We start from the raw sequence: 19273 nt of genomic DNA on the forward strand, positions 1-19273 counted from the left end.
TAGTGAGAACGCTAGGAATGTCCTCCTCCCTTTCCCCAAGTCCCTCCCTTCCTGGGCCACTTTGAATTGTCGTAGTTGGTGGGTTAGTGGGATGAAAGGCCAGCTGTGGTCTAACCTTGGGCCTGGCAGTACAGGTTTGATTCCCCCTCCCCTGCATCCCTCTGCTGCAGGCTGGTGTCCCCTGAGCCCCCACCCAAGGGCTTCCTGGTGATGGGCTCCAAGTTCCGGTACAGTGGGAGGACCCAGGCACAGACCCGCCAGGCCAGCGCCCTCATTGACCGGCCTGCACCCTTCTTTGAGCGTTCTTCCAGCAAACGGTACACCATGTCCCGCAGCCTTGATGGAGGTATGGCCCAAACTGGAGGGCTGGGGGGAATGGTCTTTAGAGGGAAGTGGGGGAGTGGGTATCCCGGGTTCTGCAGAATGAACAGGAAAATGGTAGACGCATCCCAAGTTCATCTGCACCAGGCTGGGCCCCTCAAGACCAGTGCTGTCCCTGGGCAGCTCTTGGTGGCTTAGTCCCAACCTAGAGCTCACTTCCACTTGAGATGTGACACTACCACTCTCTGGATTTCACACAACTTCCCTGAGTTGTGGTCTTTTGGGGTCCCAGGTTTAGCCATATGGTTTGGGCCACCTACCCAAGAAGCTTAGCAATCCACCGGTCATCATCATACTAGGGGAATGGTGTCTTGTGACTGCAGTGTGGAGCTGATGATGCCTTATCTGCTGGGAGGCCAGGGCATCGTTCTTGGTCATTCTTTTGGTTTTACTGGGCTCTGGGCTGATTGACAATCTAACCACATGGCACTCTCCACTGTCTCCATTTCTGTTGGGCTGATGGGTGCCCTTAACATCAATGAAAACTGGCCCTATATAGTCCTGTAGCAAGCAGACAGGGCTTAAAATGTGGTGCACAAACCATGTCTCATCAGAGTCGCCTGTGAGATTGTTAAACACAAAAATTCCCAGGTTCTGCCCCAGACCTACTAAATCAGCATCCTTCAGGGCCCAAGTCTCTCCCCAGGATGTACACACTCGAGTTTGTAGGTGATGTTCAGAAGTCACATGGGACACTGGGGAAATTCAGAATTATGTAGATCTAAGTTCAAATCTTGGCCTTGACAGTCACTGTGGGCTATTCTCTGAACACCAGAAGTGGTTCATAAATATCTGAATGAATGGATGGGTGACCTTAAGCAACTTATGTAACTCCCTGAGCCTGTTTCCTCTTCTACAAAATAAATAGTACCTATTTTGCTGTGTTCTAGGGAAAACTAAATGAGATCATGCCTAGAAAATATTCTGTGGCATATAGTAGCACCTTAAGAAATTGTACCCGTTTTTATTGTTTTTAGGTTTGTAGAGAGCAGCTTAAAGGTGGGAAGTGGGAGCTGAGCATGGTGACTCATGCCTGTAATCTCAGCACTTTGGGAGGCCAAGGTGGGCAGATCACCTGAGGTCAGGAGTTCGAGACCAGCCTAACCAATATGACGAAACCCCGTCTCTACTAAACATACAAAAATTAGCCGGGCGTGGTGGCATGCGCCTGTAATCTCAGCTACTCAGGAGGCTGAAATAGGAGAATTGCTTGGACCCCAGAGGAGAAGGTTGCAGTGAGCTGAGATCACACTATTGCACTCCAGCCTGGGCAACAAAACGAGACTCCATCTCAAAAAAAAAAAAAAAAAAAAAAAAAAAAAAAAAAAAAAAGGCCAGGCACAGTGGCTCACTCCTGTAATCCCAACACTTCGGGAGGCCAAGGGGGGGTGGATCATGAGGTCAAGAGATCAAGACCATCCAGGCCAACATGGTGAAACCCCATCTGTACTAAAAATACAAAGATTAGCTGGGTATGGTGGCAGGCGCCTGTAGTCTCAGCTACTCGGGAGGCTGAGGCAGGAGAATCACTTGAACCTGGGAGGCAGAAGTTGCAGTGAGCCAAGATTGTACCACTGCACTCTAGCCTGGCGATAGAGCGAGACTCCATCTCCAAAAAAAAAAAAAAAAAAAAAAAAGGGAAGTAGGGACTTGGGTGGGGAAGCCGTAGATGCTCCCAGAACACCTTGGGGCAGGCCTCCAGGCACGTTAGTTCTACTTATATTTTCTGAGTATTATATGTGTGTCAGGCCTTGTGTTGGGTCCTGGGTATAGTATTTAGAGTGAATAGGTTTGGCCCTTCCCTTTGAGGAGCTCGTAGAATAGCAGGTTTGTAAGCATTTGTTGTGGTTCAAGCAATGGGAGAAGCATGTGTAGAATGTAGAGCAGCTGTGAGGAGGGAGGAATTAAGTTTAGAAGGGGCAGAAAGGGCTCTGCAGAAAGGGTGCTAACTGGGCAGGGTTTTGAAGGATCCTAGGAGTTTGCCAGGTGATCAAGAAAGTCTGATACTTTTTCTGGTATACGAAAGTGAGACCTGTCTCAGGACTCCTGTGCATGTTTGAAAGATGTGTAGTTATGCTAGGGTTTGTCTGAGGCTGAAGAAGCTCCTTCTTCTCCTTGGGTAGACAGAGGACAGAAAACTCGGGTTTATGCAAAGGGAAAGGTCCCTCCCCTGTAGCTTCCATTACTATGTCAGGGGCCAAACGAAGCCCAGATTCTGGCAGGCAGCAGAGGTTAGCCTGGAGCTGGTGAAGCTCATCAGAGAGGAACAGAAGCATGGAGTCTAAGCCAGGAGGCCTCGGTCCCTATCCCAGCTCACCAAAAGGTCACCAGTGGGATATTTCCCCCCTTGACGTCTCCAGTCATCCTCTGTAAAATGGGGATAAGTCAGTCCCATTCCAGCCATCAACATAGGGTATTGTGTAAATCAAATGAAATATATGCATAAATGCGTACTTTGCAAAGTGAGTGTATATGAATAGAAAGGATAATTATCCTCTTTTTAAAATCTAGGCCAACCCCAAGGATAATCTGAGCTCTGGTTATTTTAAACCCATGTTTTTCAGCCTGTTTTCCACCAAGACACAATCTATGGGCATAGTCGGATTATGCCCAATGCCTGATGCGAAGTCTAGTTCCACCCCTTCCTTTCCTATTCAGAAAAGCATTTTGGAATACCAGTGAGTGAGAAAGGTGTTATTGCAGGGATCTCCCTGAATTCTCCCTAATTTGTAAAGAAGGTAAATTAGTTGCAAACTTAAGACTTTAGCTTTCACTAGTAAAGCTAATCTCACCATATTTGTATGTTGCTAAATGATGATCAGGTGAGTATTCAACCACAACCACCACAACCAAAACAGCAACATTTATGGGCTGCCACTGATGGAAGGCTCACTCTGTGCCAGCCACTCTTCCATAAATACTTATATACATTAGCTTTTTCATTCCTCACCTCCTCTTTCTAAAGCAGGCACTGCTTCTAGATGAGGAAACCAAGACCCAGAAATATTGTGTAATTTACCCAAGGTCATGCAGTCAAGAAGAGATGGATTTGAGATTTGAACCCAGGTTCTAGTGCTGTAGAAACCAGGAAGGAGTCCTGGGCTGGGAGGCAGGTCTGCCACTTACCGGCCATGTGACCAGAAGTCTACTTCACCCCTCTGGGCAACGGGTGAGGGGTGTGGAAGAGTTGGCTCCACTCCAGGCGCGGTTGGGCAGGGCCGGGCTGGTTCTCTGTTCTCCGGGAGGGTCTCACATGGTTGCCCGGCTATCTCCACCCACTTCAGCAGAGTTCTCCCGCCCAGCCTCTGTCAGCGAGAACCACGATGCAGGGCCTGACGGTGACAAGCGGGAGGAGGATGGCGAGTCTGGGGGGCGACGGTCAGAGGCCGAGGAGGGAGAGGTCAGGACTCCGACCAAGATCAAGGAGCTAAAGGTAGGAACCTGGCTTTCTCGTACCCTCTGCCCTGGGGATCAGGAGGCTGACCTGAGGTCTACCCTTGACCTTGGCCTTCATATGCCCCCAGCTGTTGCCAAGCACCCTTGCTATGGAGTCCACCATGGACAGGGCCTTGCCTTTGGGTCATCTCTCAATACCTGGCCCTTGCTGGGATGGGGTGGGCATGGGGGTGGGCATGCTGCCTGCCCTGTACTCTCCCCAGCTTTGCCCTACTTTTCCAGAGGGCCACTCTGTCCCTTAGAGGACTCAGGCCTCCTTTTGCACACTCTTAATTTGCCCCTTTGACTGGGATCTGGATCTGCACTGCTCTCTTCCTCCTCAGAGCATGACTGGGTGTCACCAACAGCTCTCAGGAGTGTGAAGTTCAAGTGTGTCCCCTTCCTACTTCCCCATGCCCCAATCAGGTGCACACACACACTTCCAATATCTGTGTGTACATGCTCATGCAGGAGTGCATGACCTTAGCCTCACACGCATTTAATAACATATGTATGCACTCGTCACCCTTAGATCCATGCACACTGATGTGTAAACAACATGCACACACACAGGTGTGTGCACACACAGGCCAGGGAGAGCTTCCTCTTGGTGTAATTGTTCAGCAGGTTTCTTTCCATCTCCCTTGTGAGCACAGGGCCTTGAACATGCTCCCACTGACAGCAAGAGACAGGAAACCCCTTTCTCATATCCCACCTGCCCAGTATGGCTCTGCCCACTTGGCCTCTAGTTACCTTCTCTGCCTTCCTGGGACAGCGCCCTGCTTCACGCCTGCACCTTCTTCTGATTATCTCACTGCCCTGCTGGTGGCCCACCCAGCTGCCCTGGCCTCCACTTGGTCGAGTGTGAGTGCTCTGGGCTCCTTGCTGGACCAAGCCCATCGTGATATCTCTAATCCATCTGCTCTACTGACCCTGCTGCTTTCTTTCCCTCCTACCACATCCCACTAGCCGGAGCAGGAAACCACGCCGAGACACAAGCAGGAGGTACTGCATGGGACCTGTCCCTCCCTACCCAGCCTTTCCTATCCCCAGCTCATTTGTCACCATCCCACAGTCCATCCCAGGCTCACTTCCCTGGCACCATCTCAGCTTCAACTCGTCTCTGGTCCCCAGCCATCGCCCTCTGCAGCCGCCCTTGCTCGCCACTCCACCACCCACTAAGCTTATCTCTCTAGCTCCCTTCTTAGACTCTCCTAGCCAATTGGCCATCTCTCCCTCCTTCCTCAGCCCTCCCACCCTCTCCCTAGCTCACCCGGTCCTCCATACTTGCAGCTCACCTGCTGACCATCCCACCTGCACCACCAGCTCTTCCGGGCCATTCTATGCTTTCATATAGCTCATCTGTCCCCACCCACCCCTTCCCTAGATTCATCTCCTCCTCAACAGCACTGTTTGGTCTCGCCTCCATCTCATCTGTGTCCCCTGTGTCCTCACCCCAAGCTTCTTTTTGTATCTATTGGCAGCCAGTTGTGGGCGTGGGGATTTGGGGGGGGAGGGAGGCACCTCAGAGCATATCTGCATCTGCCCCAACTCCAGTCCGACACCTCCCCTAGGCAGGGTTGACTACTGCTCAACTCTGGCAAAAACCCCCTCCTCTTCTCTTCCTTTCCTCGTCTTCTTCCCATTTGTTGCTTCCCCCAAATTATTCCTCCCATGTTAACCACTTCTTGCCTCTCACACAGTCACTAACTCTTCATCTGAACTTTAACTGCAAGAGAAGTGGGTTTATTCTTGGGCTGCCTAGGGAAAGGGCCAGAGACTGGGACATAAGAAGAGCCTTACCTTGGAGTCCTGAGATCTGGGTTTCAACCCCACTTCTGCCACCAACTCTTTGAAGGTCTTGGGAAATTCCCCTCAGGCCCCAGTCCCCTGTCTGCACAGCAAAGCATTCAGACTAGGTTTCTCCAATGCCCTTAACCTTTAAGGATCCCAGGATCCCAGGATCCCACTGCTTCCTGTAGCCTTCAAGGACATGACACACTCATGGAGGCAGTGGGGCAGGTTTGGAATGGAAGATGACAAGCCACATCTCAGGTTGGGACTCACTACCCATTGCAGCCCAAACCCCCTCCCTGTGCAAACGCCATCAGGTTTGACTTCTCAGACAGCCATTGTCCCGAGGGCAGCTCAGCTTGGGAAGGGATGCCTGAGGAACAGACAGATGTCTGGAGGGAAAGCAGAGCCTCACTGGGATTGATTTCCTTCCTGAGGTAGCTTAGGAGTCAGCCGTAGTGGATCCTTGGGTACCAGAGATGAGCCCAGGGGAAGATTCTAGCTTTGTCCAAGGGTAAGCTTACCTTCCAGCGGTTCTTCCAGAATTACCTGATCTGACTTTAATAAGCTGAGATTGTCCATTTCTTGTCCTGAATTGAGTTAACATGAATTTTTAAACAGTCTTACAGATAAGGGTCCTTGGGCTGCCAGCCACCGCTTTGCCCCAGAAGTAGCCAGATAAACAGCTTTGGCAGGTCCCTGCCAGCTCCTGCGCAAAGCTCGTCCTCCCTTGACCTAAGGAGATGACTCTGTCATGCTGCACTAACTTGAGCACAGACTTGGTAGTTTAATGGGGAACACTACCTGTATAGTTAGAATCCTACAACTCCAGCTATACCTGGCTCAATTCTTGTGTCCAGCCATGGGACTTACCATTCTTCTTCCTGGTCTCTAATTCTCCTAATCTTCCCAAACACTCCAAAGCATTCTAGTTTCTCTATCTGGCTATATCTCACCCTGTCTGCTATTGGTGAGTCAGTACCTGAAAGTTATCTGGAAGGTCCAGGGTGGTTGGAGAAGGTAGTGGCCCATCACAGAGGAGACTAGACTGCCCCGGTCTCTAGTGTGGGAGCTTGGCCATTCTTCTGGATGTCCCTGGCTTGAGGAGGATCTCTACTGTGGGCCTCCCCAGGGCCTGAGCAGTTGTGCATGTTGGGCTAGGAGGGGCCCAGACTGGACATCCTGCTAAGTATAGTGGCCCAAGTCTTGGCCAGAAAGTGGACACTGGGATCCAGGAGGGATATAGGAGGCCCCTCAATGAGCCAGAGCAGCCCAGTGAACAGGATTAGTGAGTTATTATAGCTCTCTGGCAGTTGCTGCCTGCTATGCCGTGGTTGTAACCAGAGGGAAGTCACCTCTGTGACTAAGACTGGGCTTGTAGCACCAAAAGGAACTCACCCAGGCCTGTGGGCTTTGGGTAGAGTTTGGCTGTTTGAAGGCTGTAGAGCCAGGCAAGGGAGAAGCAAAGGTGGCTTGACTAGACGTCTCCTCTTTTTCATCTTCAGTGCTCTGTGCCTTGGGATGTGCACCTGTTGGGGTGGTTCTCCTTGCCCTGGTTGGCCTCTGGGGCTGCCATGAGGGCGACACAGGTCAGAGTGGGAATCACGTTGCTGGTGGAGGGTGGTGATGGTGACTGCTGCCATCATCCCTGCACCCTGCATCCCCCACTTGGAGCTGTTCCCCTAACACCACCACCCTCTCCATCTATCCCTAGTTCTTAGACAAGCCAGAGGACGTCTTGCTGAAGCACCAGGCCAGCATCAATGAGCTCAAGAGGACCCTGAAGGAGCCCAACAGCAAACTCATCCACCGGGATCGAGACTGGGAACGGGAGCGCAGGCTGCCCTCCTCCCCTGCCTCCCCCTCCCCCAAGGGCACCCCTGAGAAAGCCAATGAGGTAGGTGTCACCCTGAACCCCTCGACAGGGACCTTGGGTAAAGAGGCATTGGGTTGCTACGTCCTGACTTACACTCATCCTCCACACCAGTATGCTTCCCCCATTGCTGCTTAGGGGCTCGTGGGGATGGAGAGGGTGGTAGGTTAGGCTGAGGGAGATGAATTCACTAAATCTTGGAATCCTGGGTCCTGGAGACCAACTTAAAACATGAAAAACTCAAGACTCCTGGAAGCTTGGTGTACTTCCCTTCCATCAGCCGGAGTATAATGGGGAAGGGGTGCTGGTTAGAAATGCAGGTTTCAGGGCCCCAGCCCAGACCTACCGAATCAGATATTTGAACTCAGTGCTGGCATCGGCATTTGGACAAGTGCTGCAGAGGCTTTTCATGTGCACTACATTTTGAGAATCCCAATAGCTCTATCCAGAACTAGACCCTGTTGTGCCTATTGTGAAAACACGGATTGGGGAGTGGTCCCTCCTGAAAGGGGCTTCGGAGCCCACTGGAGGGGAATGGGCCCGTCACAGAAATCAGACCTGCTTCTGAAGCTTCAGAAAAGGATCTCACATGACCTGCCTTTCTGAGTGGAAAGCGTGGGGTGTTTTCTCGATTGAAGAAGAGATGAAGTTAGGATTTGGGGAAGCCCTGCATTTAGACTCTCAAGTCCATATTTTTAGCCCTTGCTAAATCTTGGCGATATTTACCCCAGTTTATACTTAGGTGTTTTCTCCCTGAAGCTATTGCTTACTGGTCTGAAATCCAATTGTGGTGTATACTTACACTGCCTGGGTTTGAATTCCGGCTCCGCTGCCTGCTAGCTGGATGACTTTGGGCTTGTTACTTAACCTCTCTGAGACTTGTTGGTTAGAGATAATAAAAGCACCTACTTCATGGGGATGTTGTAAGGATTAAACAAGATAACACACGTAGAGGGACTAGCAGAGTACCTCGATGTGCAGTGTGAGTTATTGTTTCATTTGAGAGTTCCAGACTTTTCCACAGAGGAGGTTAACTTCAAATCAGGATAAATAAAGTATGTTTCAATCCAAAGTGTTAAAGTCAAGCATACTAATTTAACTAGAGGCATTCACAGATGACTTTTATTTAACAAATAAAATTCCCCTTTCCTAAATAAAATAAAAGTTGAAAGGGCCCTGGGAACCTGATCAGAACCTTCATTTTACAGATAGGGGCACTGAGACCCAGAAAGAGGAAGGACTTATTCAGTGTCATAGCTGATGGAAGAGGAGCCAGAACCCAATTTTCTTGTGACCCAGGCTATTGTATTTGCTATTAAATCACAGCTGCCTAGGAGCAAGACCAAATCACATAAAGACCAGGTAGAGAGTCAATTGTATGTGTGCTGCCTTCTAATGCTTTGGAAATTGGTGATGCACCCATGATCTAATTAGCAGAGCATTTTATTGGATCAGTGCTACCCATGGCCTGAACCTGCCAGATAACAGACGGCTTTGTCTAGTAAGGCATAAGTCCAGAGAGAGCTACTGGGTTGGCTTTCTGGTTGGTGAGTCACAGAATTAGGGATGCTTTGGGGGCCTTTAAGGCTGGCGCCGTGGAAGAATGGCAGACCTCTGCATCCATGAAGGGCCTCTGTTTGCCTCTGGCACAAGCAAGACCCTGGACTGGGTGGTGGGGGCTGGTCTAGTGAGCCAGTGAACAGCACCCCCTTCTGCCCTTCAGCGTGGCCTCTAATCAATCCTGATGTGGGCTGGCCAGGCTTGGCCTGGCTGTGGGTGAGGTGGGATGCAGAGGCTACTGAAAGAGTGAGTCTCCAGAAGAGAAGGGGAAGATGAGCCCTGGGAAGTGGGGTCTAGAGCTCTGGAGTGTCTCAGTGTAGTCTGGTGTAGGGTGTGCCCCACCTGCTGGTGATAGCTGGAACTCCTAGAAGATGGGTCTTACTAAAAGGTAGAATCTGCTCCACCTCCCAGCCCTGCTCAGCCCCAAGAAATATAGTCCACTGCTGGAAAGAACTATGGTCCAGGAGCTCACCCTGGAGCTATGGACCATTCAGAACTGGCTTACAGGCTCCCTTGGCATTTAGGGGCCTTTGAAGATTTGGGAGATGGGGAGGTGCCATAGACAAGGATTGACTGGGTCCTTGGGTGAGTAACTTCCCCTTTCTGAGCCTCATTGCCTAGCCCGTTTTGGAGGACCAAAATTGTCATTCCATAGGGTAGTTGGGAAGGTGGAGTGAAATAATGAATATAAAAGCACTTTCTCAACTGGAAGGTGCTGGGCAGTCATGGGGTTATTGCTGATGGTGACTAGAATCCCTGATCCCGAAACCAGCTTTGTGGGGGGTATCCTGAAGATGCCTGTGTCATCCAGAATTCCTAGCAGCCTCCTCATATATTGTTGGGCCTCACCTGGGCCAAGGGGAAAACAGTGGGAACTTTAACTGTTCCCATTTGCCAAACCCAAGTTTCAATGTTTAAAGGGGGCTGTAATCCAAACTGCAGGATTGAACCATAGCCTAAGCCAGAGACATCCAGGGAAGCCCTGGAGCCAGAGTCTAAAAGGTATGGCTCCAACATCTCTGAATGAGAGTGGGCAGGGCATGGGGGAAGGGCACTGGGGCTGACTGTGGGCCTCCCTCCCTTAAGTAGCTCAGAAGGGCAGTCGCTCCCTAGCTCACCCCACAGAGTGGCTACTCCCTGACCTAATCCACAAATCCTAAAGATGTGGGACTTAAAAAGCTGGGCTATTTATGGATTTTGTGTGTGTGTGTGTCTCTCTCCTACTTTTTCTCTCTCCCTCTCTTCCTGTCTCTGTCTCTCCTTCCCTTCCTCCCTCTTCCCATTTCCTCTGGCTCTGGGCCTCCCCTGCAGTCCCAGAGGACCCAGGACATCTCTCAGCAGGACTTGGCACCTGAGCCTGGAGCAGCCGCAGGCTTGGAAGTGTTCACTCAGAAAAGCCTCGCAGCATCTCCTGAGGTTACTGTCTTCACCTTTCTGTGCCCCTTCCTCCTGCCCACCTAGAACCACCCTCTGTGGTCTTAAGAAAACCCTTTCTCTGGGGTGAGGGGAATGTAGCAGATTCTGCCAAGCAGATGGAAGCAATGGGTAACCCATGCTGTCCCCATGCTGTGATAAGGAAATGTCCCCATCCCAGAGATCCATAAAGGGCCAGCCCCTCCCTCATCCCTTGTTTCTGAGGAGAGACAGGACTGCAACCATTCTGGGAAGACAGAACAGCCTGCATTGCCTTGGCCTTGAAGGAGAGGCAGGAATGATCTCCCTCTTTCAGGCCCTGGTAAGGCAGGTGACTCTAGAGGCAGGCTTTGACTTCTATGCTAAGATCAGGGGTCATGGCACCCAGATGCCTTCTGCCTTAAGGTCTTGTCTCTGTTCAGAAGCCTGAATAAGGTCTAGCAGTGGCTAGTTAGGGCACGACATTCCAGCCATCTCCTGCCTGCATCTTCTCTGAACTCCCTTGGAGCTTGGGCCCATCAAAGAGGCAGGCAAAAGTGGACATCTTTCTCTAAGGAGTATCCTTAGGGTTGTGAAGAGATTGGTCAGGCAAGTGTTTGAAATGAGGCGACCATTGCTTCTATGCCCAGGGCGGCAGCAAGTGGAGGGCTCTTTGAAATTCCTGTGGCCCTGCATGGATGCTGGGCATAGAATCCAGGCCCAGGCAGGAGGCTGCACTCCCTCCTCTGCTGGGATTTCATGGACTCTCAGGGTTGGAAGGTATTGAGTGATCATCTGGGCAGAACTTTCTTCCCTGATAATCTGCTGCTCCTCTGTTGGCATATGCTCTCCTCTGAGGGCCTGTACCTTTCTCCATTCTCAGAGAAAACTTCCGTAGCTGCTGCAAACGTGCTGGAACTTTAAGAAAGACATAAATGAGCTACATAAGTGATAAAACATAAATCATACTTCTACTCTATGCCTTTTTCCTCAATCTAAAAATAAAAACAAAACTATCTGCGCACTCTCTTGAGGGAAATCGGACAGGAGTCAACAGCATACCAAGGACAGGGCCAGAGAGATGTCCTGGACACAGAGATGCTCCTGTGACCAAGGACAGGTGCCTGTTTGGGGAGCAGAGCCCACAACCTGCACCCCACGCCCCCATCATTCTCCTGGTAACGTCCATCCAGCCTCTTCCACAGCGGGTACTTTTACTGTCCTTGGCGGCAGCCCATTAACTATTGGGAAGTTTCCGTGTTGAATTAAAACCTGCCCTTTCAAATCAGCAGCCTGTAGGCCTCATTCTGCCCGCTGGTGCCCACTGCCGCTCTGCATCCTCCTCCAGGCCAGCCCTTCAGAGACTTGAACACCTCCCCTTCCCTAGAACACTTCACTCTCTTCACAGTTTCTCCCAGGACATGGTTTCTGGAGGGCCCCTTATCCTGAAACCCCTCCTCTTATAAAGGGCAGGCCTAGCTGGGCAAGGTGGCTCACACCTGTAATCCCAGCACTTTGGGAGACTGAGTTGGGCAGATCACCTGAGGTCAAGAGTTCGAGACCAGCCTGGCCAAGATGGTGAAACCCCGTCTCTACTAAAAATACAAATAATAATAATAATAATAACAATAATAATAATAATAATAATAATAAGCTGAGCATGGTGGTGCGTGCCTGTAATCCCAGCTACTGGGGAGGCTGAGGCAGGAGAATCACTTGAACCTGGGAGGTGGCTGTGTCAGTGAGTCAAGGTCACGCCACTGCACTCCAGCCTGGATGACAGAACAAAACTCCGGTCTCAAAAACAAAACAAAACAAAACAAAAAAGTCAGGCCCCAAAATGTGACCCAGAGCTCCAGGAGGGGCCTGAACAGCCTGGAGTCAGGGGAACAGCCAGGCTGGAGAGTTTCCTGTCATGTGCCTTGAATGGCTGCAGGGCTGTGGCTACCTGGGGCTACCGTAACATTATCCCATCTTGTGATTCAGGTTAGAACGACTTTCACGCCAACCCCGCGGGCCAGGGGTGTGGCTCCACCCGTGCTTTCCTTCAGTGGAAGTTTTTCTCTTTTTGTTCAGTCTTCTTTTCCCCTTCAGGATCCTACGTTTTACTTTGTCCCCCACTGCTCAGTCTGTGATCTTGCGCATGGCCTCTCCCCTCTGGGATACCGTTTCCCCTTCTGAAATAAGGATAACGATATCACAAGTTGCCATTTGGATTAAATTTAATAACTTAGGCAAAGGGCTGGCATTGCCTGGCACATAGTAACTAACAATCACTGTACGTTTCCCCTTTCTTCATGCAGTCTTATTTTTCATTCTCTGCCAGCACCCGCCCCACTCACTCTTGCTTATCTAGCCTAGTTGCTAGTTAGAATTGGGGCAGGAATGTCCCAGAAGGAGGCTCATTGACTAGCTTTGGCCATTATTACCAGGCGGATGATGTCAGTACAGCTGGAATGGAGGCAGCTGAAGGAACCTGCTTCTCAAGGAAATGAGCAATGGGACCTAGCTTCCATAGGCTCTCAAAGCACATCCCTTTGGGATGGTTCAGGAGCTGTGGTCCTGAAGGCTTAATGACCTGAAGTAAAAGCTCAGAAACCCACCCCAGACTCTACCTAGACCTTTCCCCCTTCCTTTTATCTCGCTTTCCCCTGGACAAGATTATTTTAATGGGTTCTGATTCCCTGACAATCAGAGAGATTTTCTCAAAACACCGTGGGGAACACAGTTTATGATGCTCTCTTGGGCCTTCAAAATTTTTCAGATCTTATGGGATCTGACAGACTCCTCACCAAGTCATAACCTGAAAAGAAGCCCAAGGTCATATAAACCTTCCCCCTCCTGCTGCTAGGAGCAGTTTTGGGCACGTCTCCCTGTGGAGGTGGTCATGGTAGGGTGGAGAGGACACACTTCACAGAACTTGGCGTCAGAGACTGAGTTCGAGGCCTGCCTTTCCACTTGCTCCCTGTATGGCCTTGGGCAAGATGTTCTCCAGGTCTCAGTTTCCATATCTGTATCATGGAGGGGCTGTAGTTGGGGCAGTGATTTCAAAGGAGGGAGGTACCTCAGGGCACTAAGGCCACCCACACCCCCAACTTTACCAGGGCAGCTCTGTATTTCTGTCACATAGCCGACTTCCGTTAAAATTTTGTGGGAAGGATCTTGTGGCCACAAGATGAAAAACCCAGTTACCTTCCTGCTTTTCTAACCATCCTAGAAGTCCATCATCCCGTCCCAGGCATTGTTTGAAGAACTCTTGGGGGGAGGTAGAGGCTGCTGGGAGATGGCCTAACAGTGCTGCGATCCAGTGCTTTTTTTTTTTTTTTTTTTGAGATGGAATTTTGTTCTTGTTGCCAGGCTAGAGTGCAATGGTGCAATCTTGGCCCACCGCAACCTCTGCCCCACAGATTCAAGCAATTCTCCTGCCTCAGCCTCCCAAAGTGCTGGGATTACAGGCATAAGCCACTGCGCCCAGCCTTTTTTTTTTTTTAGATGGAGTCTCTGTCGCCAGGCTGGAGTGCAGTGGCACATTCTCGGCTCACTGCAACCTCTGCCTCCTGGGTTCAGGCAATTCTCCTGCCTCAGCCTCCCAAGTTGCTGGGATTACAGGTGCGTGCCACCATGTCCAGCTAATTTTTTTGTATTTTTAGTAGAGATGGGGTTTCACCATGTTGGCCAGAATGGTCTTGATCTCTTGATCTCATGATCTGCCAACCTCAGCCTACCAAAATGCTGGGATTATAGGTGTGAGCCACCGCGCTGGCCTCTGGTGCTTTTGATGCACGATGATGCTTGGATCTTTGCCTCTCTCCCTTCCTTGATGCATTCTATTCAGTCCTTTTCTGCTCTTTATATGGGTTTTGTTAGAATTAGAATGGGCCCTGGTATTTGTTTCTTTTGAGTTGAACCCTACAGTGTTCAAGCTGTTTAAGCCATTGTGGTGCCTGGCACTAACCTGGCCAAGTGGTATCTCCACAACTACTCTGCTTTCTTCCCAGAAGTCCTCGTAGAAAGGTTTGATTTCAGGCTGTGGCCTGTGGAACTTAACGCATCCCTTCAACTTGCCGTTAGATCACAGTTGGCACCTATATTCCGTGGTTGTAAAATAAGTTAGCAAAGATCTCCAGCCTCAAAAATCAGGCTTTCTTTTCCTGACTCTATCTTCTACTAACAGTGACCTTGCACAAGTCACTGACCTTCCCTAGACCTGTTTCCTCACTTACACAATATGGAGATGAGACTGGATAACATCGTAAGAGTACTTTTGACTCTAACATTCAAAGATTCCATGTGATGGAAACGACTTTCCCCTCTGACGGTGGCAGTTATATTATTAAAAGAGGAAGAGGAAGGGTCCTGGCCCATCCATGGATCTCCGTTTCCCCATGGCTGACATGGGGGAGGGCATAAGACCCCATCCCATTTTATCAAGTTGGGGGCAGTGGTTGAGGAAAATTGGTCAATAATTTATCAAGCACCTGATGGGAAGAGGGACCTTGATGAGAATGGCTGGCACATCATGCCTTCCTCTCCCCAGCCAGTTCTGGGGATGTGCTGTCCCAAAGTCAAACATTTCAGTGGTAGATTGGTCCCCTCTTACAAAGGGAAAAACTCACCCATTCTTTAGGTGCCTGATATTTCATGTTAACTCTTCTTGCTCCAATTGAAACACAGGGTTCAGAGCATTGGGTATTTATAGAAAGACAGTACACTAGGCCAGAAGAGCTCGGTCTCCTAAAAGTGACCACCATGCATCAGGAAGAAAGGCAGACAGGCCTTGCTGGTATCCTTGCCGACGGCAGACTCTCCAAGGTAGACGTTTTGGTGGACAAGTTCAAAGTGGAAGTGGCCACAGAAGAAATGGTGGGAACCAGAAGAGCAAACACCCAGCAACGAGGAAAAATGATTGCAAGTCCTGAAGACTTTGAGTCAGTGGGGGAGGAAAGCCCCTGGATCAGGGAAAGCCCAGGAGGGGCTGCCCTGTCTTCTGGCCGCACATTGACAGAAAAGCTCCTCAAGGGCTCCAAGCTCAGGGCAGACACCAGAGAGGCAACCATCAGGAACCGCTGCATGTCACATGGTCAGTCGGAGGGCCAGACAAAGCTGAGGAAGGGGCTGGAGGAGCCCCACACTTGTGGGAGACCCACTGCTTCAGGGACCAGGCCAGCAGAGGTGGACGTCCTCTCTCCAGCCTCCGACAAGGGAGGACTCCAGTCGTTTCTATTGGATCCAGCCCACGCAGAAGCCAGAGCTGAGTCGAGTGATGAAACTGATACCTCCTGTGCAGAGAGGAGCTTCTATTTAAACTATGAAGAAAAAGACTCAGAAGACCAAGTCCTCCCTCCACCCCTGGAGGAGAGACAAGGGCGCCTGGATGCCCCTCCTGGAGGTGAGCCCAGGCCGGCGCTAAATTCCTCAGACCTGAGGGTTTCTGCTGCTGTTTCCAGCAGGAGCAAGGACGAAGCCCACATGGCTTCCCCAGAGGAAGGGGCAGAGACCCCCAAGAACCATGGAGGACCTGGTGACCTGAAGGGACCTATTGCAGGACAGGCATTTGCTGAAGGCTGGGAAGATGCTCAGTGGGGAGTGGAAGGAGAGTTTCCCCACCCAACAGCTAGCGCAACCCGAGAGGAAGGGGCCCCCGTGAGTGGAGATTTGCTGGGAAAGGCTGAGGAAAGTCCCACAGAGGAACTGAAGAAACACCCTCCTCACAGAGGATGCGGTGTGCGTCCCGAACCCCAGGCCTGCGCCCTCCCTCAGGCCATCCCTCTGAATGTCAGGAAGCCAGCCAAACCAGGCAGAGGCAACTTCCCGCCCAAAGAGAGGGGAGTGGTTCCCATCCAGAAAGGAGGGGCTGAGCTGAAGGACCGTGAGGCCTCAGCATTTCTTCACATGGAGGTGATCATCCCCCTGCCGGCCTCCCCTGGTCACTCTGAGGACCTGGCAGCTCTGGAGGAAGCTTCTTCAAGCCCAACCTCCCATGGGTCAGGGGAGCCTTCGGAGCTCAGGGAGCCCTTTCTCAGACATGTCCATCTTTTGAAAGCCAGCCCAGAGCCCAAGGACCAAGTAGGGTTTGTGGTGTCCCCTGCCACAGGAAGTGAGCGCAGGCCTCCTTCCATCACCAGCAGAAAGCCCAGAGTAGTCCCTGAAGAAGCTGAGGGGCGCATACCTCTGGGATTGGGGTTCCCTTCAGGGAAGCAAAGAGAGATGACCTCTTTCCAGGCAGGGGTCGAAGAGGGCTCCATAGAAGATATTAGCAAGACCTCAGTGGCCAATAAAATTCGGATATTCGAGACCCATGGAGCTGAAACTCGCCGAATGAGCGAGGGTGAAGCAAGGGCCCTTCCAAATGACTTGTCTTCAGAGGCCCCCACGGGACAGGCAGAGCAGCTGTGGAGTACACTCTCAGACCTGGGCTTCGCCCAACTCCAGCCCCCAGGGGACTTTGCTAGCCCCAAAGCCACACATTCTACATTGATGCCTCTGGCTACCAGACACTTCAGGGAGGACACTTCTGCATCCTACCAGGAAGCACGCACAGAACTAGAGCCTGTGTCCCCCGATTCGGGCTGTGAAACCACACTGGCAGAAGCAACTGGAACTGGGGTAACTGGCCGCGTGAGCCCCCGCCCCCACCGCTGCTCCCTACCCATGGGGGCTGGCCGCATGCTCTGTAGTTTTTAGAAGCATGTTTCAGTGGCCCCTCGTCATTACTGCAATCAGAGGCTGCTTATCCATCCCTGTGAGTTTTTTCCCTAAAGGAGCCTGGGTGTAGCTCAGGCTGAATGATGGGCTTCTCTGCTTGGCCCATGTTAGCTTGGCCACAAAGACCCTCAGCTTTTGGTGTGACCTGGTGCCCAGAGGGTCACACAACCCCCATGGAGAAGGTGGCGCCATCACCAGCAAATGATACACCTGCTTTGCCTTGCCGCTCCTACCCGCTGGGTTTCTGCCTACCTTGCTTGGCTTGTCCAGCGATCTTTCTTCATCCTTTCCCATCCCTGGTTCTCCCGCCTTGGGAAAACTGACAGTCCAGAGGTTTCCATCCTTCGCTTCTGGTTCCCTCTCAGTCCCAGTGCCAAGTTTCTTTCTGCCTCCTTAAGACTAACTGTCTTCTCTAATCCAGAACAAATCCAGAGATGCGGTCAGGGAAGAGAAGCACTCCACCAACTTAGCAGCCAACACCCCTGGGAAGGGGGGGCGCCTGAGATTCACCAGCCCCTTGGGCCCTCAGGTCTCTGCAGCCCCTCTGTGCCCTGATGACCCGGTCACCTTCACCTGGCCAGGATGCATCGCCGCCTTAGGTTCCCACCTGCTGTGGCAGCACCTCTTGTGCTGCTCAACTCTGGCTTGTCTGGAATGTCTCCTTCACACCTCTCAACCTTCCAGAAACTGGCTAAATGGAGGCTTGCTTAGCAAGTGAATGTCTAAGCCCACTGAATCCCTAGAACCAGAAGCCAAGTTCTTTACAAATCTTTCATGGGTATTAGGTTGGTCTTTAAAAAGAATGTCATGAACCAGCCAAAAATGTGTGTGTGGTGTTTAATCCCTGACAGGCCAGTTGAGAGGTATGTATGTCGGACAAGAGTTGCTGGTTCCCCGAGGCACTGCCTTGGCCCGCTGTTGTCAATTACACTGATGGGACCAGAGCCTCTACTCTCTGACCTGCCCGTGGTCTACTCATGGAGCTCAGGGTAGAGCCAGCGTAGCACTCAGCTCCCAAGAAGCTTGTGCCCAAAAGGCCTGACCCCAAATTGCTCTTCTCTCTAGTAGATGCTGACCCCTCCCCCGGAGACTCAGTGGAATTGACAAACATGTTGGCTTCCTCTTTTGTTCCTCAAAGCTCTTGGCTCCAACCTCTCTGCCTTCCCTTCCTGGGTCTCCCTGAATCCCTGGATCTCCCTCCTTAGTTTCTGTTTCTCAACACCCGCCTGCACGGATGGGCCTGGGGTCCGGGCTTCCATCCCTGCCTTTCGTGCAATGCTGCTTCCAATAAGCTCCCAGATCCAATACCCTTGGATGGAGCCTCCTGTCCAGGACTCACTGGCAGGACGTTTGCTTTGTACTTGCTTGCGCCATCAGTGTGAGACCCTCAGAAAGGGGCATCTCCACTCTTGAGTCGTTTTTGGTTTTTTTTAAGCTTGTTATGATTTCAAGGAACCTTTCCTGGGGTGTTTTTCATTTCCTGGTCTGCTCTTCCATTCGGGATGTCAACGCAGCCCCAAGATTTCTCCTGACATTCACCGTCTTGATTTCTCTTTCTCTCTCTCTCCCCACCCCACATCCCCATTCTTTTGATTTTATCTGGCCATAGAGAGCAGGGCTGAGGGAGGGCTCCGAGGAGAAAGTCAAACCACCACGTCCCCGGGCCCCAGAGAGTGACACAGGCGATGAGGACCAGGACCAGGAGAGGGACACGGTGTTCCTGAAGGACAACCACCTGGCCATTGAGCGCAAGTGCTCCAGCATCACGGTCAGCTCTACGTCCAGCCTGGAGGCTGAGGTGGACTTCACGGTCATTGGTGACTACCACGGCAGCGCCTTCGAAGACTTCTCCCGCAGCCTGCCTGAGCTCGACCGGGACAAAAGCGACTCAGACACTGAGGGCCTGGTGTTCTCCCGGGATCTTAACAAGGGGGCCACCAGCCAGGATGATGAGTCTGGGGGCATTGAGGACAGCCCGGATCGAGGGGCCTGCTCCACTCCGGATATGCCCCAGTTTGAGGTACAGTGGAGCTTCCTCAAGAGCCGGGCCCGCTGGGCACCGCATGCTCACAGGGCCCGGGACTACCTGTGAGAAGACCGAGCACCCAGCCTGCAGCCTGAAGCTCTGTCTCG

The 19273-nt window shown here is 51.5% G+C and overlaps 1 protein-coding gene across 50 annotated transcripts in view; it reads left to right on the forward strand.

Moving 5' to 3' along the window:
- The window catches only part of EPB41L1 (erythrocyte membrane protein band 4.1 like 1), a 140160-nt gene that overhangs the window by 97852 nt on the left and 23035 nt on the right, over window positions 1-19273 (forward strand). For 10 of the 50 annotated variants that reach the window (XM_077951682.1, XM_077951685.1, XM_077951695.1 and 7 more), the window contains 3 exons: window positions 171-346; window positions 3666-3814; window positions 7325-7507. In XM_077951682.1, coding sequence (XP_077807808.1) covers window positions 171-346; window positions 3666-3814; window positions 7325-7507 — 508 coding nt within the window. Of the gene's footprint in view, window positions 1-170; window positions 347-3665; window positions 3815-4785; window positions 4822-7324; window positions 7508-18749; window positions 19161-19273 lie in introns of all 50 variants that reach the window. The other 40 variants (XM_077951691.1, XM_077951698.1, XM_077951687.1 and 37 more) reach the window with 6 other exon arrangements.

The sequence above is a fragment of the Macaca mulatta genome, chromosome 10, assembly GCF_049350105.2.
Source record: "Macaca mulatta isolate MMU2019108-1 chromosome 10, T2T-MMU8v2.0, whole genome shotgun sequence".
In the NCBI taxonomy this organism is placed as follows: domain Eukaryota; kingdom Metazoa; phylum Chordata; class Mammalia; order Primates; family Cercopithecidae; genus Macaca; species Macaca mulatta.